The 22,076-nt window shown below is 39.2% G+C and overlaps 1 protein-coding gene across 3 annotated transcripts in view; it reads left to right on the top strand.

Moving 5' to 3' along the window:
* The first annotated feature begins 3,492 nt into the window (after positions 1–3,492).
* The window catches only part of PAPLN (papilin, proteoglycan like sulfated glycoprotein), a 123,013-nt gene continuing 104,429 nt past the window's right edge, over positions 3,493–22,076 (top strand). For 2 of the 3 annotated variants that reach the window (XM_070758238.1, XM_070758222.1), the window contains exons 1-2: positions 3,513–3,667; positions 15,973–16,035. In XM_070758238.1, coding sequence (XP_070614339.1) covers positions 15,979–16,035 — 57 coding nt within the window. In that variant the 5' untranslated portion in view covers positions 3,513–3,667; positions 15,973–15,978. Of the gene's footprint in view, positions 3,668–15,972; positions 16,036–22,076 lie in introns of all 3 variants that reach the window. The other variant, XM_070758230.1, reaches the window with a different exon arrangement.

Raw genomic sequence — 22,076 nt, 5'->3', positions numbered from 1 at the left:
ATGATGGAGAAATAGCTTTGATGTGGGTTGAATTTACTGTAATTCACCCTTTTGAAACTAAGTGAACCAAAATGAAATTATGGATTCCACAAAGCAGTACACAAATTTAAAAAAAGTGCGTGTGGGTGTGAAAGACTTACAACTCCCCACGACTAGCGACAGTCTCTGCTACAATTCTTCTGCAATATTCCTAAGTTAGTGATTAAAATTTGAACAGTTAATCAACTAATCGAAAGCACATTAAATGTTTTCTTTAAGAATTCTTTGTGTGTTATTTATTATTACTTGGATATGAAAGCATAACTCGCAGATCTCTTCAAAGCACCTAACACATATCAGACAGCTGTCACTGGTTCCTTAAAAACAAAAATATTCAAGACATCCACATTCTTTTCCTTAGTTCTGGGACTTTCTCTTCTCACAACCCATGCTATTCAGGAATATTTTTCAAGTGACATCAACTAGACAGAGACACTTCTATAAATCCAAATAGAGCTTTTAATCCCACAAAACAATGCTGAATTGTATTAATAATTGAGAGCAGGGTTTCTACAACACATTGAACCACAACTTTAAACAGCCATACATATTACATACAGACAGACAGACAGACAAACTAGAATATTGTGAAATCTGGCCATACTAATTAGTTTATTTACTGTGAAGAGTCCTTAACACTCTCTGAGCTTGGTTGTCTTCTTGTAGATGTTTCATTACCCAAACTTGGTAACATCATCAATGCATGGATGATGTTACCTAGTTTGGATAATGAAATATCTGCAAGAAGACAACCAAGTTCAGAGAGCATCAGGGACCCCTCATTTCAACCCTTAGTACAAATAGTCTCCTTTTTTGTGTTCAACAAACCAAAATGAATTAAGATAGTAACAAAGATATTAATTAATAAGGATATTCAGGTTTCCTTACATGATCCTCACAAACACTTAGGGTGGATTAAGCTGAAATACTATAATTACATAATGCAATGTAATTAGGACCAAATACCTTATTTTTCAGAGTATAAGAATGCAGCTACGAGAGCTATCATGGGCTTTCCCAAAAATGCCCATGTAACACCAACACTCCGCAGTCTGCATTGGTTGCCGATCAGTTTCCGGGCACAATTCAAAGTGTTGGTCATTGCCTATAAAGCCCTTCATGGCACCAGACCAGGGTATCTACGAGACCACCTTCTGCTGCATGAATCCCAGCGACCGGTTAGGTCCCACGGAGTGGGCCTTCTCCGGGTCCCGTCAACAAAACAATGTCGTTTGGCGGGGCCCAGGGGAAAAGCCTTCTCTGTGGTGGCCCCGGCCCTCTGGAACCAACTCCCCCCGGAGATTAGAATTGCCCCCACCCCTCTTGCCTTTCGTAAGCTCCTTAAAACCCACCTCTGCCATCAGGCATGGGGGAACTGAGATATTCTTTCCCCCTAGGCCTTACAATTTATGCATGTTATGTTTGTTTGTAGGGATGTTTGGTTTTTACAATAAGGGTTTTTAGTTGTTTTAGTATTGGATTTATATGATGTTTTTTATTACTGTTATTAGCCGCCCCGAGACTACGGAGAGGGGCGGCATACAAATCCAATAAATAAATAAATAAATAAGACACACCCTTTTCCTCCCTAAAAGAGGCTACAAATGTGGATCCGCCTTATACACTGAATGTAGCTTATTCAAAGCTTTTCTCCAGCCCTAACCAGGTGCTAATGATCTTCCCTGCTCTTACCTTACAGGTTTTTTCATTGTTACTCTCTCCAAATAATATTTTTCCAGCCCTAAGTCTTTGCAGGCTTTTTTTCATTGCTTCTTACTCCAAATAAGTTTTTTCCCAGACCTAATCAGGTGCTCACAATCTTCTCAGTTCTTCCCAGCTTGCTGGCTCTTTCATTGTTACTCTCTCCAAATAAGGTTTTTTTCAGCCCTAACCAGGGGATAAAATAATGTGTTGAAGCTGAGCAGACTAAGGATGCTAGACAGATTAATGGGTAGGAAGTTTCCCCCCCTCTATTTTCCTCCCAAAAAACTAAGGTGTGTCTTATACTCTGAAAAATATGGTATATATAGTAGAAAAATATGTAAAAGGCTTAAAGTCTGAGCATCACTTTGATAAATAGCATTATTTAGATTATAAATAATTATAAATAGCATGCAGAATCCTAGTTTGGATCTGGACCACATAGCAAGTAAGATTTAAATTGTCTTTTCTATCTGCAGCACACCAGACTGTAATTTGGCTGGTTTGTTTATTGTTTAGTTGTTAAACCCAAACAATACCCAAACACTGAGAAACTTGGATAAAGGCTTGGGTAATAGATATATGCACAGATTAACCACCCACATTGTAATCTAGTACAGGGTAGTCCTCGACTTATGACCACAACTGAACCCAGAATTTATGTTGCTCAATGAAAAAAAATGTTTAGTGCGTTTTGCCCCATTTTTCTTGCAGTATTTGGGAAGTGAATCACTGCCGTTGTTAAATGAGTAACATGGTTGTTAATTTAATCTGGCTTCCCCATTGACTTTGCTTGTTGGAAAATCTCAAAAGATGATCACATGGCCCCAGGATACCAAAACTGTCATAAATACGAGCCATTTGTCAAGCATCTGGTTGTAAATCAGGTATCATCGGGATGCTATAATGGTCATAAAGTGTGAAAAATGGTTGTAACTGAACTGTAACTGAACTGCTGTAAGTCGAGGACTAGCTGTATGTTGTATCATCCCTGTCCACTTAATTTATAGTTCAGTGTGTTGTGTGAATACAAATCCTGGAATTAATTGTTTGTTTACTGCCAAAGGTGGGATGAAGTCAGTGAAGGGCTACCAAAATTTTCACTACCACACTGTGGGTGTGGCTTATGCAGGACACCTTACATTTTCTTTCAATATCTTTCAGTGCAAATTAGGTGCTCCAGGGTGGAGCTCCATTTTCACTACCCCACTGCGTCTCCCCCCTGTCCGGGCAGCAGCCCACCCCTGGATCAAGTACATTCCTATCTTACCATTCAAATTTGTCAGTGTATATTCTCCAGACTTCTGTCCCAAGAAGTAACTTACCACATTGCATAGATGGAGACAGTCTTACACAACAGTTGGAATTCTTTAGATATAAACTCCAGAGTACGCCTGTTTTCTAGCTGCAATCTTATTTAAATTTCTCATTGCTTACACATGGAGCTTTAATAGATGAAGAAACCATGGCTCCAGTTAGAGATTCTTTCGTGCCTCTGCCTTGTCTTTTGATGATTTCTTAGCCTCTGGCTAAAATAAAACTTAATTCAGAGAGGCCCCACCTTGGCAGTAACTTCTGTAACAACAGCTCTTTTTGAATAAAACAATGTTTATCTGAAAGAGAAGCAAACCATCCCGAACTGAGTTCTCTCGTGTCTCTAGAGTTGCAACTACAGCTTTTCAACACTGGATAGCCATGGAGGAGCTTTTGCGGCAGAAAGGGTTAAATGAAACCCAACTCTCCCTTTCCTGTGCCGTAAAGAATTAGCAATCAAACAGGAGCCGGAGAAGGCAAGACGGAGTGTCAGAGCCATTGACGGAGCTCCAATCCAAGAGGACTGAAGCTGTGGACTTGGTCTTCTCACACCCTCCAGAAGTGGCATCAAGTGAGCACTTTGCCCCTCACTGACAAGCAGATCCGGCATCAGGTAAGGGGGGTGGGTTTTGGATGACAGACTAAATCTCGGTGCCTCTCGCTGTCCGCTCCTGAATTAATCAGTTTGATCAAGTTCCAAAAGTTAGGCACAAAAGTGTGTCATGCAAAAGGGAGAACATTTAGGGATAAATATCGTGATTTTTGGCAGGCAAAGCAGAAGGGATGTTTACATGTGAAATTGTTTGGATCCCCGTTTCTGGTAACGTAGCCCAAAGCTGTGACTCTTCAGTGGAGAGCGCTTGCTTCGTATGAGATGTCCTCCTGCCAACCTTGAACAGAGAAGCCTGTTTGTACATTCAGTTCATACATTAAGAGTTTGCCTGTGCAAGTTAAGATTGAGAGTGCTTGTTTATAAGTGGGTTACTTGGGGTTTTTTTCTCCCTGCACCTGCTTCGTCTCCATTCTGTGTATTTTGGAAAAGGGAAGCAGCCACGGGAATAACCAGACATCCCCGTGAATGCCAGAAGCCAAGACAACTTAGTTCGTAGAAAGACAAGCGGCTGAGATGGTTGTCATTGGCCTGATGAAAGAATCATGTTGCTACAGGCCTGGAAGGTTCTCATAGTTGTGGGAACCATTCCACAGATTATCTGGAGTGGAGCAGTTGTACGTATATGCTTGATCCTGTAAACAGATTTGGAATTTTGCTTTTGTTTTGATTTTTGTCTTTCTCATTTGTTTGCTTGCTTGCTTGCTTGCTTTATCTATCTATCTATCTATCTATCTATCTATCTATCTATCTATCTATCTATCTATCTACCTACCTACCTACCTACCTACCTACCTACCTATTCTGCTGGCATGTTTCAACCACCCGTAAATACAGGGTAATGAGTCCAGGAAGACACACACCACACGATAAAAGGAAAACCCAAAAGTTGTTATAAACAGAAAAACAGAAACAGCTCCCTTTTTAAATGTCAAAGGGATTTTCTGGTACACACAAGGCACAGGTTAAATGCAATCCAATTGCTCACCCAATAACTGGGAAATTGAGTCCAATTCTAAAGTCCAGAGAGTCCACACACAATCTTGAACAGCACAAAAACCAAGATCTTGACGAAACAATGAATCAGATAAACTGCCATGAGGCTAAAACACCAAGCTGCACTTTTATCTGTAGCACTAATTACAGCAGCCACACCCAACCACAGGTGGCCTCATTTTCTCTTGTAATAATCCTTCAGTTGCTTTTTCCTATGCATCACTCTACGTATGCGTGGATGTGTCATTCATTCTTGTTCAGAATCCAGGGATGATACAGATGATCTCCTCCTGGGCTGTCTGCCAAACTCTTCTCTTCCCTGTCACTCACGCTTCCTTGGTCAGAGGAGGCTTCGTCGGCAGATTCCATTGGGAGCAAAACAGGCCTGTGGCATGTGGATGTTTCCCCCACATCCACCTGCACATTCCTTGGGGCAGGAGCTGGGCCAGAGCTAATCACAACTCTATCTATCTATCTATCTATCTATCTATCTATCTATCTATCTATCTATCTATCTAAATGGGAGGAAAAACATTAAAAGTGCTGCAGGCTTTGCAAGATCAGGATTTGCATACCTGGGTTCTTTATATGGGCAGTCCTCAACTTACAACAGTTCGTTTAGTGACTATTTGAAGTTACAGCGGCACTGGAAAAAAAGTGATTTATGACATTAATTTCATAATAAGTGATTCACTTAACAACTGTGGCAAGAAAGGTTGTAAAATGGGCAGAATTCACTTAACATATGTCTTGCTTAGCAGCAGAACATTTGAGCTTAATTCTGGTCGTAAGTCAAGGACTACTGGTATAGCAAAGCAGGGAAAGAGGCCTATGTTACTTCCTATCTCGAGGACCGGGAGAGGATTGCTGGTCAGTAGAGAGCAGCCTTTTTAAACTGATATTCTCCAAATACATTGGACCTTAACTTTCACAATTCGCATGCTACCAGGCTACAACAGGAGTTCAGATTTGGCATCTAAAGAACACTAAAAGCTGATTCACTAACTGAGGTAAATGGGATGCTAATTTTACCAGGCCCAAGCCTGCTTCTAAAGGTTTCATGAAATGTCAAGCATTCCAGTTATTTTTCATTAAAGTTGTATTTATCGAAAAGTTGTAAACACTATTGTAAAGTTGCCTGTTCAGCCAAACGCTGCCATGGGTATGATAAGCTAGACCAAACATTTCAAAAATAATACAAACACAAACATGGTGAAGAGAAGAAGCTTGATATTGAGAGCTGCAGCAAGTTAATGCAACAATCTTCAGCCTGTGGGTGTCAAGCAGACCTGGAAGTCTTAGGAAATATTTTCCATTCTCCCTTAGTAATGGATTGTTCAGAGAAATAAGGTCACCCTGTTGCTTTAGCTTTCTTTCCCAAACCAAAGAGTGTGAGAAATAAAGGCACGAGGTAGCAACAAAACTCAGGATTTGTTAAGCAATATGAGCAGGGGTCCCCAAACTTTTTACACAGGGGGCCAGTTCACTGTCCCTCGGACTGTTGGAGGGCCGGACTATTAAAAAAACCTATGAACAAATCCCTATGCACACTGCACATACCTTATTTTAAAGTAAAAAACAAAATGGGAACGTACTATTTAGAGGGGGGGGGAGAAGTCTGAAATTCATATATGTTTATGTTTTGTTTTTAATTTTCTTTTGTTAACATCTGATTGGCTATACAAGGTTTTCTTGGCTTATAGAAAAATGTATAAAGAAAGAAGGAAATGTATAAAGAAAGAAGGCATAATGGTTAATAGTGTACTTTTTTGAGGAGGGAATTTAATTAAAAGAAAATGAATGTAACTGGATGAGAAAATTAGAAAAAAAACTTTTGCAACTTTTTTGATGATTGATATTAGTTACTAACAAAATACTGCATTTTATTCATAGAAATTTAGATGTGCTCCTGTCACTCACCCGCGGGCCGGATAAATGGCCTCAGCGGGGCACATGTGGCCCGCAGGCCATAGTTTGGGGACCACTGCAGTATGAGTTACCATGAATGGGAGTGTGTATGTTAAGATAATATAACAACCAAGGTGATGATCAGCACAGTTCCTAGAGGCATGCATTGATGGTGTGAACATTGTCCGTCAAAGGCATGTTGACTTGGACCACAAAAGAGTCAAGTTCTTTCTAAGTGGGTATTCAAATTTTTCCCACCAGGATTCCAGGGCAGTTTAATCCCAGAGACCAAAATCGACCTGAATAGCAAGAGATCAAAGGAGAGGATGAGAGTGTTCTACCCTGAAACAGGAGAGGGGAGAGTGGTGATTTTCATGGTGCAATTCCCCAGGAATTCTGTATATTGAATTTTTGAACACTACTGCTTAATAAACAGATTATAAGTACAGAGCAGGCATATAAAATGGTTCCCTCATGCACAATGCCCATCCTCTTAGCATTCATAAACAGAGATTTAGTTCCACCAGAAAGAGTGCTATGTTTAAATCTAAGCTGCCTGCCAGCTGACGTGTAGTAGGAGAGATAAGAAGAGAAATGGAAAGCACTCTCCTGTATTGTGCAAACCTATACTTCAGTGGTAGATTTCATTTTTTTAAATTACCAGTTCTGAGTGTGGCTTGGTGGGCATGGGGGTGTGGTGTGGCTTGGTGGGCATGGGGGTGTGGCTTGGTGGGAGTGGCTTGGTGGGAGTGGCTGGGGAAGGATACTGTAAAATCTCCATTCACCTCCACTCCAGGGTAAGGATACTATAAAATCTCCATTCCTACCTCACTCAAAATCCCCATTTCCTCCTGATCAGCTGGCACTCAGTAGGCAGAGTATAGATGGAGGTGGGGCCAGTCAGAGGTGGTATTTACTGGTGCTCTGGACTACTGGTGCTCTGGTACTCTGGACTACTAAGCAATGTCGTTTGGCGGGACCCAGGAGAAGAGCCTTCTCTGTGGCGGCCCCGGCCCTCTGGAACCAGCTCCCCCCAGATATCAGAGTTGCCCCCCACCCTCCTTGCCTTTCGCAAGCTCCTTAAAACCCACCTCTGTCGTCAGGTATGGGGGAATTGAAATTTCCCTTCCCCCTAGGCTTATAGAATTTATACATGGTATGCTTGTATGTATGAGTGGTTCTTTAAATTGGGGTTGTTTAGATTATTTTTAATATTAGATTTGTTTACATTGTCTTTTTATACTGTTGTTAGCTGCCCCGAGTCTTCAGAGAGGGGCGGCATACAAATCTAATAGATAGATAGATAGATAGACAGACAGACAGACAGACAGACAGACAGACAGACAGACAGACAGACAGACAGACAAACAATACTCAAAATTTCCACTACTGGTTCTCCAGAACTGGTCAGAATCTGCTGAATCCCACCTCTGCTATAGTTGGGTCGCTTTTTAAAAGGGGAGCTGTGTTAAATGTTATTTGAAAAGCATTGTGCGAAACCCCCATATTTCAAAATGACCTGACTTAATTATTGGTACTTCACCATACAGCCCCCACCGCTGCCACACACACACACACACTCACACAGCATGATTTCACGAATCCAATCATGATCAGAATAGTGTCAGTCGCCTCTTCAATGATGACTGCATGATGTGTTGAAAATCATAGTTACGTAGACCAGTGTTTCCCAACCTTGGCAACTTGAAGATATTTGGATATTTGCCCCAGTTGAAGACTGTGGATCATAAGGTCTTCAGTGTCATTCTTTTTCTTACAAATGTAGGAAAAGAAGTATGTTTCTTTTATTATGGTTCACTTTTTGAACTAAAAGATCCATTTACTCATTCATTCATTCATTCATTCATTCATTCATTCATTCATTCATTCACTCATTATTTTACAATTCAGTCTAGCTAGCCAGGCCAGGTTTGCATTCCTGAAGAACTGAGCCAGAATACCCACCATGCATAATACCTTATTCTATGTAATGGCAACAAAAGATTATAGTTCCTATATATTGCTATAACTTTCAACAAGCTTGGTCAGTCTTACTTTAGGACTTTCTCATATCTCTTTGTACGTTTTCACCAAAATACTATTGGCTAATTAATTCACATGGCAACTATCTATTATTCTGAAAGCCATATTATATGGGAATAAACATATCTAGTATACATATATGATTACACAGGTATGCGTATTTAACATAGTCCAATAGCTGACATTTTTCTATCAGGATTCTATAATGCTACCAAGTATATTTCTCAAGTATTTATTTGATGAAGACTATCCTATCATTTCTGTCCTTTGGTGGAATGTATCATAGTACTTCATCATTAGAATGCCCTCCAGATAAATTTCATAAATTTCATTATCCCCAGCTGGCAATGGATAATGGGACTAGTATTCCAACGTACCTCTAGGGCATCAAGTTGAGAAAATTGTATAGTATTTAATTGTTTAATTCTACCCTATTTGTAGTTCCTTATTTAATGATTTGATTATAAGGAAAGAGAAATGCTTTATTTTTGAAGGGGAAAAGAAACTTGTGAATAAGTACAATAATGACTCTAAAAGTCAGAAATGGAATTATACCATGCTATATTATAGAATTAGGACTATTGAGAGAGAAAAACTTCAGAAAACCAAACAATAAGGCAGACTACAAATATTGCAAAACTAGTACTGTGCTATGCCAGTGCATATATTTTATATAAGTTATATTTTATAATCTTTCAGACTAAAATTTTGGCAGAAAGTAGAGAAGGTTTAAAGCATTTTTAAACATGAAAAAAAAATTTCAACAAAATATTTCTGCACTGATTTTGACATAAAGCACCATGCAGTCATTTGCAGATTATAAAATCCTATGCAAGTTATGATCAGGTGTACACTGTTAGTACACAAGTAGAAATCAGAATATTTTTCCCTATTCGGCATAAATCCACCCCAGATGCAAGCAATGGCTTAATACCAAATAAGCAGGGACATATCACAACAGCTGTACAATCCAGACTTGGAGAGAGATTGGCACTATCCCAAAGAAAGATCCTGGACTAGAGAATCCTAGTTTACAGTTCCCCCTTCAGTTTACTATCTGGCTTGATAATTGTTCATAGACACCCCTTTCCAGTGTAGTATAATAATTATTTTAGCTAACTACTGAAACTGATCTCTTGTTAATGTTCAAATACTTGAGATTTTCAAATACATTAGACAAAAATGAATGATACATTTTAACATACACTATAGAGTGATAATTTTATTGAGCTACCCCCCTCCGCCAAAATGTGGTAATACTTGAATACAGTGTTCCCTTGATTTTCGCAGGGGATGCGTTGCGAGACCGCCCGCGAAAGTCGAATTTCCGCGAAGTAGAGATGCGGAAGTAAATACACCATTTTTGGATATGGACAGTATCACAAGCCATCCCTTAACACTTTCAACCCCTAAATTACCACTTCCCATTCTCTTAACAACCATTTACTCACCATTATTACTGGTACTCAACATTGAATAAGACACTTAGTGATCCTGATATTTATAAACATAATTATTTATTAACAATAAATTTTTTTTGTTATTTATTTGCAAAAATTATTAGTTTGGCGATGTCGTATGATGTCATTGGGTGGAAAAAACTGTGGTATAGAAAAAAACCACAAAGTATTTTTTAATTAATATTTTTTGAAAAACCGTCGTATAGGCTATTCGCGAAGTTCGAACCCGCAAAAATTGAGGGAACACTGTACTGCAAATTCCTGATTTTTATCTTTAGCAACAAGACTAATGCAACAAAGCTTTATCGATTCCCTGAGGCATCCAATATATGGAAACGCTTTTTATGTTACATCCCAAATAAATATCCATGGTCCTGAAGATATATTCTGGGTTCTGGAATTGTACAGATGATCCATTATCCCATGCCAAAACTTTCTGATTTCAATACAAAGTTCATTCCATTTTAAAGTTAGTCTGGAGATAGAAACATAGAAACATAGAAGATCGACAACAGAAAAAGACCATCTAGTCTGCCCTTATACTATTTCCTATATTTTATCTTAGGATGGATATATGTTTATCCCAGGCATGTGTAAATTCAGTTACTGTGGATTTACCAACCACAATTATCTGAGATAATTCAGATCTTACAGCTAAGGATGTGTAGATAAGTCTGCTGGAGAAGAAAATAATTTTTGGGATATTTTATCCCACTCCTCACTAGAGGCTCCAGGTAACAGAGAGAGCAGATACATTCTCCTACTCCTTTCCCAACTATGAGGAGAGAAAACGAAAAGAAGCAAGATTATTAACTTCCTTAAGAATCTTTAATAGTCCTTTTGGAATGTAAGCATCTGTCTTAAGAGACTTTTAATGGGCTTGGCTCTATTCATACAAATATCCTGTACTAAACATGGACACTAATGAATGCATTAGAAAATTCCTTTCAGGGTTACTTCAACATTTTCCTTACAAGGAAAAGCATGTGAAGATTCTAGAATCAATCAATCAGTCGATGGATCAATACCACTCCTTTTTACCCAATAATAAAATCCAAAGAATTGCCAGCCAATCATTGTTTGGCTTCCAATTACTTATTATTTGATTGTTCATATGTACCCTATGACAATCATTAAGTGCTGTACCTCATGATTCTTGACAAGTATATCTTGGTATACTGAGAGGATATATCATTAGCAATAGCATTTAGACTTATATACCACTTCACAATGTTTTACTGTACAGCCCTCTCTAAGCGGTTTACAGAGAGTAAGCATATTACCCACAGCAATCTGGGTCCTCATTTTACCAACCTTGGAAGGATGGAAAGCTGACTCAACCTTGAACCTACCCAGATTCGAACTGCCAAACTGTTGGCAGCTGGTGATCAGCAGAATTAGCTTGCGGTACTGCCCTCTAACCACTGCGGCACCAATATGCACCAAAGACAAATTTCTTGTGTGTCCAATCACACTTGACCAATAAAGAATTCTATTCTATTCTATTCTATTCTACTAACAGCACTCTCTCTCACTCAGGACTGATTTATCAATTACTAGTAGATATTATAGATAAAGTGCCTAAGGTCCATGAAAATGTTTGTTTATATGCTGCCCATCTCACTGTCCAAAGTGACTTTCTAAAATTTTGTTTTACTGAGAAGGAATAAAAATGAAGTAGAAGTAATTTATTGTGTGCCTTTTAATAAATGTTCACTTATTTTCATCCCTTTAATTAAAAAAAACCATGAGAAATGCACAAAATGTGAACATCTAGCCAATAACTTTACTTGTAACCTGGAGGCATAAGGCGGCTACTGAAATTTAGTTAACTTTGATGAGGATGATTATTTATTTATTTATTTGTTTGTTTGTTTGTTTGTTTGTTTATTTATTGGATTTTTATGCCACCCCTCTCCATGGACTCGGGGAGGCTAACAACAGTGATAAAAACAGCATGTAACAATCCAATACTAAAACAACTAAAAAACTCTTATTATAAAACCAAACATACATACAAACATACCATGCATAAATTGAAGAGGCCTAGGGGGAAAGAATATCTCAGTTCCCCCATGCCTGACGGCAGAGGTGGGTTTTAAGGAGCTTACGAAAGGCAAGGAGGGTGGGGGCTATTCTAATCTCTGGGGGGAGTTGGTTCCAGAGGGCCGGGACCGCCACAGAGAAGGCCCTTCCCCTGGGTCCCGCCAAATGACATTGTTTAGTTGACGGGACTCGGAGAAGGCCCACTCTGTGGGACCTAACTGGTCGCTGGGAAATAATATACTATTTCCTATCTCTGTAAAATTCAAAGAAAGTATTGATACTTCTATGAGGTATACATTTTAATACTATACTAATTATAATATAGTATATGAGGTATATGTTTTAATACTATATTATTACAGAGGGTGGGGCCTATGAAAGCAAAATTAGCTAGGGCCCACAAAAATGATTCTGATCCCAGCCTTCCCAGATCTGCGTCAGGAATATTTTTTTTAACTAGCTTTGAAGAAATAAAAGCAAAATAAGTAAGCTGATAGAATTTCCAGTGGTTGCACCTGTGCCCTCTAAAGCCATTGATGCTGCCATGCTAAGATGGCTGCACCTGGCTCTTTTGCCCGGTAAGGCCAAAGTACTTCTAAGGCAAGGAAACCCTTTTTTTCCCCTAGAGCTCCCTGTTTTTTCCCTCCCAGCAATGTGAAAGCACATTGCTTCATTCAGCTCAACAAAGGGAAACTAATCAATTGAAAGCTGTCCCCTGATTGACAGAAACATGGGACAGATCTAGATTACTCAGTGAAAATCTCTTTTTTTTCTCAACTTGTGGCTTACAATACTTGACAACTCTTTCAAAGAAACAGAAGATAGCTATTCAAGATCCAACAATTTATCTTGGAAGCAGGGAACAATACAAAATAATGGTGCAAGCTGGGAACAATGCAAAATAAATGTAACAAAACATCCTTTCCTGAAGGGTTAAGTAAGTGTTATATGCATTATATATAAAAGGAAATAATGGAGTCTGTTTCCATGCTAGTGATTTATAGCATCTTGCAGTGTCATCTAGCTGTTGTAGCAATATATAATTTGTCTTTATTTACACACAGTGCAATCACTGCAGGTCAGTGGTGAGCTACGAGCCGGAATGCTAAATTGCGCTCACCACCGCAGCTCGTAAATTCTTGCGGGGCAAGCATGATTTTGCTTCTGCACCTGTGGAGGTAGCAAAATCGCGCAGGTGCGCCTGTGTTTCGGCAAGGGTTTTTTGCTTCTGTGCATGCCAAAACACGGCGCACCTGTGGCTCCATGCGCGATTTTGCTACCTCCACAGGTGCAGCAACAGAATCACGCTGGCCCCACAAGAACTTACAAGCCGCCACAATGAGTGCAATTTAGCGTTCCAGCTCATAGCCCAACGCTGCTACAGGTAGTCCTTGATGGACACTGGCTAGTTAACCACCATGTGAAGTTATGCTACACTAACAGGTTATTTATGACCCACCCACAATGTTACAACTGCTGCAGTCACATGCAGTCATGTAGTCATATGATCACATTTCAGGTGCTTGGCCAACTGGCTTCCATTTATGATTGGTTGAAGCATTCCATGGCTATATGATAGGTTTCTGGCAAAACCCCCCACCCATTTGGATAAACTGGATTCAAATTTATAGTCATGGCATTGGACCAGAATATCTCCGGGACCGCCTTCTGCCGCACGAATCCCAGCGACCGGTTAGGTCCCACAGAGTTGGCCTTCTCCGGGTCCCATCGACGAAACAATGTCGTCTGGTGGGACCCAGGGGAAGAGCCTTCTCTGTGACGGCCCCAACCCTCTGGAACCAACTCCCTCCGGAGATTAGGGTTGCCCCCAAAGTCCTTGCCTTTCGCAAACTCCTTAAAACCCACCTTTGCCGTCAGGCATGGGGAAATTGATTCCCCTGGTCCGTTCCCGCTTTACGTATGGTTTGTATGAGACGTCTGATTTTTTTTTATATTAAGAGTTTTAAATTGTTTTTAACTATTGGATTTGTACGGTTTTGTTGTTGTGAGCCGCTCCGAGTCTCCGGAGAGGGGCAGCATACAAATCTAATAAATAAATTAAATAAATAAATAAATAAATCATGCGATTTGCTTAACACTCAAGTATTTCCAGTATTGGATTCCTAGCAGGTACAGGCAGTGATGGGCTACCGCAATTTTTACTACCATACTGTGGGCGTGGCTTATGCATTTTGTTTCAACATTTTTCAGTGCAAATTGGTTGCTCTGGGCTGGAGCTCCAAATTTTGCAACTGGAACTGCGTTCCTGTCCGTTACCGTGGGAACCCATCACTGGGTACAGGCCAAATTGCGCACCTGTAGTAAAATAGGAGATGCATGCATAGCTTTGGGTCGCCAGAATGCACACATGTACATCACAGTGAGATTTTGCGAGGGGACATATGTGTGTGAGATTTTGGTGATTTTTTGCTTCTGTGCATGCGCAAAAGCAAAATTGCCAAAAATTCACAAACGTCCTGTGAGATTTTGCTTCCTGTGCATGCACAGGGGCAAAATTTCATTGAGACGTGCACACGTTCACGCTGGCTACCTGAAGCTATGTGTGCAGCACACCAGTAGTGGCAGTAAGTAGCAACTCCCACCTGAGTATTTCGATAATAATCATGGCGATTCAGTTAATGGCTGTCATAAAATGGTCATATAATTGAATCTGGACACACAGTGAATTACAATGATTTATAACCAATATTCTGAGCTCAGTTGCGGTTGTAAGTTAATAATTACCTCTAGTGTGAAAAGAACAGTTCTGAAATGAAAACTTCCTTTGGAGAGAAAGAACGATCGGGGTTGAAGGGAGGGATAAAGTAGTGTTTAACTTCAAACCAGCAGCCATTTTTATACTCCAACTCACTTATGAAAAGAGATACTGTATTGTAATTTAATTTGCCAGAATTTATTGTAGTTCATAATTTCATTCTGTAGTTTGTGTTAAGGATAGACAGATGTGGGATTATTTGCATGACGGCTGCTGATTGGCTAATCACACGGCGGGAGTTTTGAATGACTGTCAGTGGCTGGCCGGCTCCAGGTAAGCCCTTAAAAGCAGCTTCCCTCGAGCCTGCCGGCATTCAATATTGGCTACAGCTAAAGGGGAAAAAAAGTGTAAACTGTTGATGTGACTTGCCTCTTCAATTACGCGCGAATCTAACAATTTGTACTGTACTGAACATGGTTCCTGAGATTTATGTTTTGTATGGAGCTTAATAGTGATTCACAGTCAAGTAATGACTTCTTGGAAAATTATAACCTCTATGACATTTATAATTTACTCTTTTATCCCTTTTAGGATCTTTATCTTTAGTCATTTATATATATATATATTTCTATTTAAAAATAATAATAATACAATTTAGGTTGTATATAGATAATCCTTGCTACTATTGTTGAATTCAGAAGAAGCACTTGTTAGAGGATATGCTCTTGAACATAAGCAGAATGTCAAAGAATACCAAACAATTTACAGAATGTCCCATTATATGGAAATTATTGGCAATTATTCATAATATGACATTATTATGAATAATAAATTACTTATAATATGAAATAATTAGAATAGAGTATTGACTTAATCCAACCACCAGTGAATATTAGCAGATATTCATTTTCTCTGAAGTAAAGCTAGACATTGTGATACAGGAAGATTTTTATTACTAAAGAACATCATTTTTTAAAACCACTCTAAGTATATTTTGAAGAGGGGAAAGCAGAGAAAGAAGCAACTGACCTATGACAGAGATCAACTAAGCTATGAGAGAGCGATGGGAGAGGGAAGCTTCCTTTGTTTTTAAAAAACAGTTTCACATATTGAGATTATTTTCTTCTTATCATCTGCAGGACATAATGATATTATTAATCCTCCTGGTTGCACTGGCAGTGATGTCTCCATCTACATTGGCGGTAAGTATTGAAGTCCAACTTTAAGAACTAAAATCATATAGGCCAGATGGTTTGTTTGTTTGTTTATTATTTACTTACTTGCTTACTTACTTACTTACTTACTTACTTACTTACTTACTTACTTACTTACTTACTTACTTATTTGATTTTTATGCCGCCCTTCTCCTTAGACTCAGGGCGGCTTACAACATGTTAGCAATAGCACTTTTTAACAGAGCCAGCCTCTTGCCCCCACAATCCGGGTCCTCATTTTACCCACCTTGGAAGAATGGAAGGCTGAGTCAACCTTGAGCCGGTGATGAGATTTGAACTGCTGACCTACAGATCTACAGTCAGCTTCAGTGGCTTGCAGTACAGCTCTCTACTTGCTGCGCCACTCCAGCTATTTGTTGCAAAGGATGTGGAGCATTAAAATAAAGCTACGTTTGTATATTGTATTGTTTGTTGTGAGCCGCTCCGAGTCCTCGGAGAGGGGCGGCATACAAATATTATTATTATTATTATTATTATTATTATTATTATTATTATTATTATTAACATTTATTATTATTATTATTATTATTATTATTATTATTATTATTATTATTATGCTTAGACAAAGGCAGTTTAGGTAGAGAAAATCAGGGAATCCTCACCTCCTACTTTGTTCTATCTGGTTGGTTCCAATTATTCTGCATTTCATGTGGAGTTCCTTCTAAGGCAGGGCTCTTGGGAGATCCGCTTAGCTTGCCTGGCATCTTTCACTATTAGAGAAAATGTATGCCAGCCAAAGCAGAATCATGCAAAATAGAACCTCGCATGCCAGGAGAAGCAGTGGTACTGGTGCCCTTGAGAATTTGGAGAAAGTAGCTCTCACAGCAGGAGAAGAACCAAAGAGTTAGGAAAGGGTTAAATTCTAGGAAAGGACCTTTGGTGCAAACTCTATGGGCTTGGCTCAGAGGCCCAAGTTATCCCATATTGCCTATATCAGTGATGGCGAACCTTTTTCCCCTCAAGTGCCGAAAGCACATGCGCACACATTATTGCGCCTGCACGAGTGCCCACACCCATAACTCAATGTCTGGGGAGGGCAAAAATTGCCTCCCTGCCCCCCCGGAGGCCCTATGGAGGCCCATTTCCCAACTCCTGGTGGGCCCAGTAGGCCCGTTTTTCACCCTCCCCAGCCTCCAGAGCTTCCCTGGAGCCTGGGGAGGGCAAAAATGCCCTCCCCTATCCCCCTAGAGGCCCTCTGAAAGCCAAAATGCCCTCACAGAGCTTCCATGTGAGCCAAAAATCAGCTGGCTGGTGTGCACATGTGTTTTGGACCTGAACTAGGGCAACAGCTCGTGTGCCAGCAGATATGGCTCCGTGTGCCAGCTGTGGAACCCATGCCATAGGTTTGCCATCACTGGCCTATAGTATCAAGACAGAAAGCAGCACACATCTGAATATGAAAACTGACCTCTTCCTTGCATCCTTTCCAAAGGTACAGTATATATTTTTATCCGGCAAGCCCCCTAAATAGATCTTGATATGGCCTGGCAGGATGGTTCTTTTACTTTAAAGGCAACTCTTTCCACAACATAATACTTTTGTGCAGGGAATGGAGTTTCAGGCTAGGGAATGGGGATAACTGCCATAAAGTCTGCACGTTAATGTGGTCTCTCAATAACTTTTAAAAAAAAGCTTTTGGTGTTAGTTTTGGTTCACAGCAAATTCCCATGTTTGATTTCCCACTTGGCTTGTGGTTAGGACTAGGGTTTGATTGACTGCATTGTAAAAACTGATGGTAATTATTGCTACGATCGACTGTAAATTTGTATGAATGACGCTGACTGGTGGCTACATTATGGGACCGAAGGAAGAGGAATATAAAAATATGCAGAGTATTCTTCCGGTGACAAATGCCCGTGTCATTGGAACCTGAATTTCCTACAGTATTTGCCTATGTTCCTGAGCTGATGTATTCAAAGTGGCACTTTAATTTCCAAGTTAGGAGCAGGCTGACTTGAAAATTATAAAGCATGTACGGTAATTGTAATTGTAATATTAGAAATAAAAATGGGTGTGCCTTATGCACTAGCATGTTTAAATATTCTTGCATGTTTATTAAAAAAATATGCATTTAGTTGATGTTTGTATCTACAGTCCTATAACAAACTGTTGAGGGGTCCCTGTTCTGTTTCCAGGCTACTTTCTTAATCAGCAAATGATAGATTGCAAATGATAGGATTTTTTTACATACATTTTATAATTATAAGCAAGAAGTAGTTGGCTTAAAACTGTTCATATACTTTATAAAGTATGGTTCTTTATCATTTTTCAGGAAGCAGTAGACATGAACTTTCCATTTAAATGAAATTTCCATTTAAATGCCGAAGTATTTAGCTAGGTCTAGAATGTGACCAATGGGACCGATTACAGTATCAGATATTTTCCATTTAGTTATTCATATTTTGACAGCAGCCAGGATAGTATATGCGCAAAATTGGAAAGGGGAAAATATTCCCAGAGGAAGAGGTTATTAAGAAAATATTAAATTGCGCTGAAATGGATATGATGACAACACGGTTAAATAACCAAGAGGAATCAGAATTTTATGTGATCTGGAATAAAATGTATATATGGATAAAAAAGAAGAAGAATTAAATGTAAAACTTATGTGAGAACTGTAGAAGTATTGCTATGATTTAAATGTTTTTTGTTTTATCTTGTTTATATATGAAAGTTTTTTTCTATATAAGGTTGAACAAAATTTCTTCTTTTCATTTAAATTAATATGTTGATTTAAGGTATTAATACTGTATTCTTTTTTCTGTATGGAATTTTGACTTCTATGACAAGAGGGGGAATTGCAACCCCAATTTTATGTTAAATGTGTGTTTGTATGTCAATTTTTATGAAAAATTAATAAAGTGTACTAAAAAAAATATTTCCATTTAAATGCCGAAGTATTTAGCTAGGTCTAGAATGTGACCAGTGGAACCGATTATCAAATACCGGTCCTTTGCATCAAGGTGCCTTTTATATGGGTTTAATCCCTGTCAATTCTGGGGTTATTTGATGTTATAGTTCAGCACTTCTAGAGGATGTCAAATTGGGGAAGATGTTTCTAATCAATCCATGGATGGTACATGCTCTATTTCAAACATGGGTGGCAAAGGAGTGACAGTGCAGGCAGGGAAGGACCATAGCTAGCAGCACCCAGAAGCATAGTTCCATTTAAGCTGAGCAGTGAGCAATCGCTCACTTAAAAATCATCATCAACTCAGAGTTTTCCAAACCTGCCCAGAAGCCGAGAGGGAAAGAGTGAGAGGGAAGGAGAGAAAGAGGAAGAGAGGAAGAGAGAGAAACAGATAGAAAAAAGAGAGGAAGGAAAAGAGAAAGAAAAAGAATGGGAGTAAGGAAGAGAGAAAGAAAATCAAAATCTAGTTTGAAACTAGCTCAACTATTTAAGTGGCATTTTGATATTGATAGAGTTGCCCTATTATGAGCTCACTGTTATAGACACACAGTACAGTATTTTATTTTGAAATTCTCTGAGGCAAAACAGGGTGGGTTTTTTATTTGTTTGTTTGTTTGTTTGTTTGTTTGTTTGTTTGCTTGTTTGTTTGTTCGTTCGTTCATTCATTCATTCATTCATTCATTCATTCATTCATTCATTCATTTATTATTTCTGTGCCGCCCAGTCCCGAAGGGACTGCCGCTCAGACACTATACTTTTCCGCCCACCCCCCAAAAAAATTAGAGGGAACACTGCCCAGAAGTACCTTATGGTTTAGATAGAACATTAAAAAGTCTGACCATGCAAAATCACTTCTTGGAAGGAGTAGTAGGAACCCCCATAATCCACATAGATGACAGAATCAGTAATGCACAGCTGGCTGTATTTTCCCAGTTGAAACTAATCCTCCACGAATCATAGGATTAGTGCTCTTTGAAGAGGATATTAGTCCTGTTGTTAAAATATGGATATACTGTACTGTTCTTTTAAAGGGATACTAAATCCAAGCTTAAAAAGCAAGTCTTGTGCTCTTATAAGAGAACACAGTATGTGGTTATATGGGAATCAGGTCCACTTCCAAGCCAGGAGTAAAATAGAGGCTGCTTAAGAAAGAAGGTTTATTGGTGAGCACAACCAATAATAGCATGCAGTTCTGGGATTGGGGGAGGGGGGCTTTTGTACATTTGGGGGGGGGGTGTTTGAGATGTTCCAGGAGGTTGTGCAATGTAGTGAGCTTTGTGTCTTTTGTTGTTCTAATGGTGGTGGATAAATCTTATTATGTCCTAAAGGTCCTGTCCTTTTCTTAGATGGACTATGTCTGAAAACAATTGTATTGGTTAGAAAACTACAGAATATAATGTCTAATTAAAAAATTGATATGCATTCCCATGGTAAACTGACTTTAAGATTTTTATTAATATTGATTGTTTCTTCATTGCTTATTTGATCCCTATGACAATCATTAAGTGTTGCACCACATGATTCTTGACAAATGTATCTTTTTCTTTTATGTACGCTAAGAGCATATGCACCAAGACAAATTCCTTGTGTGTCCAATCACACTTGGCCAATAAAATTCTATTCTATTCTATTCTATTCTTTATGGAGAAATCCAACATTTAAAAAAATAAATAATAATATGAATGAATTGAATGAAAGCTGGGACATTGACTTTGGACCAATTAATAGATGATGAATATGAATTTTTGACATCTGGTGTGCTGAGAGGCAAATATCTATCCAATGTAACTCAGTGGCAATGTTTACAGCTACAATACTTGTAAATATTATCAGCATTTTCAGCAGAGATATTACAATAACTGATTAAATCTTTCAGCAGTGGGTTGCATTTACCTGCAAAACATTGTGCTGAGTGTAAATCTTCTTCATTCAGGTGAATGTGTCCATGTGCATGCGCAGCAAGCAAAAATGCACTAAACTTTCATGAGGGGACCCTCGCACATGCGTAAAGTGACCAGATTTTAAGATTGGGAAAGAGGGACACCATTGGGGGAGGGCCTAAAAAAAGTTTAGCAAAAAAAAATTAGCAAAAAATTTTTCTCTCTCTTCCTCTCTTTCTTTCTTTCTCTCTCCCTCCTTCCCTCCCACCCTCTCTCTTTCTCTCTCTCTCTCCCTTTCTTTGTTTCTCTCTTCCTTCCTCTTCTCTCTCTTTCTCTCTCTCTTTCTTTCTTTCTCTCCCTCTTTCCCCCCCCCTCTCTCCCTCCTTCCCTCCCTCTCTTGCTTTCTCTCCTTTCCTTCCTCTTCTCCCCCCCCCAAAAGCGGGACGTCTAGTCACACTACACATGTGTGATTTTAACGACATACGGATAAGGCCTTAAGCTTTCCTATCAATGAGCTATGAATGAGATGGAGACAATGTTGTGTAAAGAAGGGGAGAAACTGTTGTTTTCAAGTGATGGAATAGCTAAGTGCAAATGGGAATGCACTCAGTGAAAGTGGCATAATTAGCAGACACTTTTTGTGTTGTGAAACTACAGGTACATTAAGAAGGTTAGGATTAGATGACTCATTCTTATCTTATCCTCCAGGCAGACGGAGAAGACAAGGTAGATATCAATGAAAAACAACAAAAATGCTTCTCTAAGACAACAGGCTTTTGCTTTCTAGTAAGATACCGCCAAGATCAATCATTCATCCCATTATGCCATAATGCTTTGTTTGGTTTTGGCTTAGCACAGTGTATGAATCCAACTAGTGTAACTAGTGAGTTACAAACTATTGTCTGTGACTTAGTATTTTGTATTTAGTATTTTGTCTGAACCAGTTGATTGTTCTACTCATATGGATTAAATAAGCAATGATTTAGCATAGTTGTGAATCAGTCTGGCTCACTCTTCTTAAGATTTTGTTTGAGACTGTTTGGTAGGGTTAGGGAATTCTGTGCCGTCAGTTGTGCTTAACTGCCTTTAAAAACAAAAGCAAGAATTACAAAATGGCACAACATCTCTGTTAAATATTGAGAACGCCTGTTACAACCAGGTCCTCCATTTAAATGGGAGAACGCAAGCTACTGGTTGGTCGAGCCATCTGACAGTTC

This window comes from Erythrolamprus reginae, chromosome 1 (assembly GCF_031021105.1).
Source record: "Erythrolamprus reginae isolate rEryReg1 chromosome 1, rEryReg1.hap1, whole genome shotgun sequence".
In the NCBI taxonomy this organism is placed as follows: domain Eukaryota; kingdom Metazoa; phylum Chordata; class Lepidosauria; order Squamata; family Dipsadidae; genus Erythrolamprus; species Erythrolamprus reginae.
The sequence above is the reverse complement of the archived record's forward strand: the minus strand, read 5'-3'. Positions and strand labels throughout refer to the sequence as shown.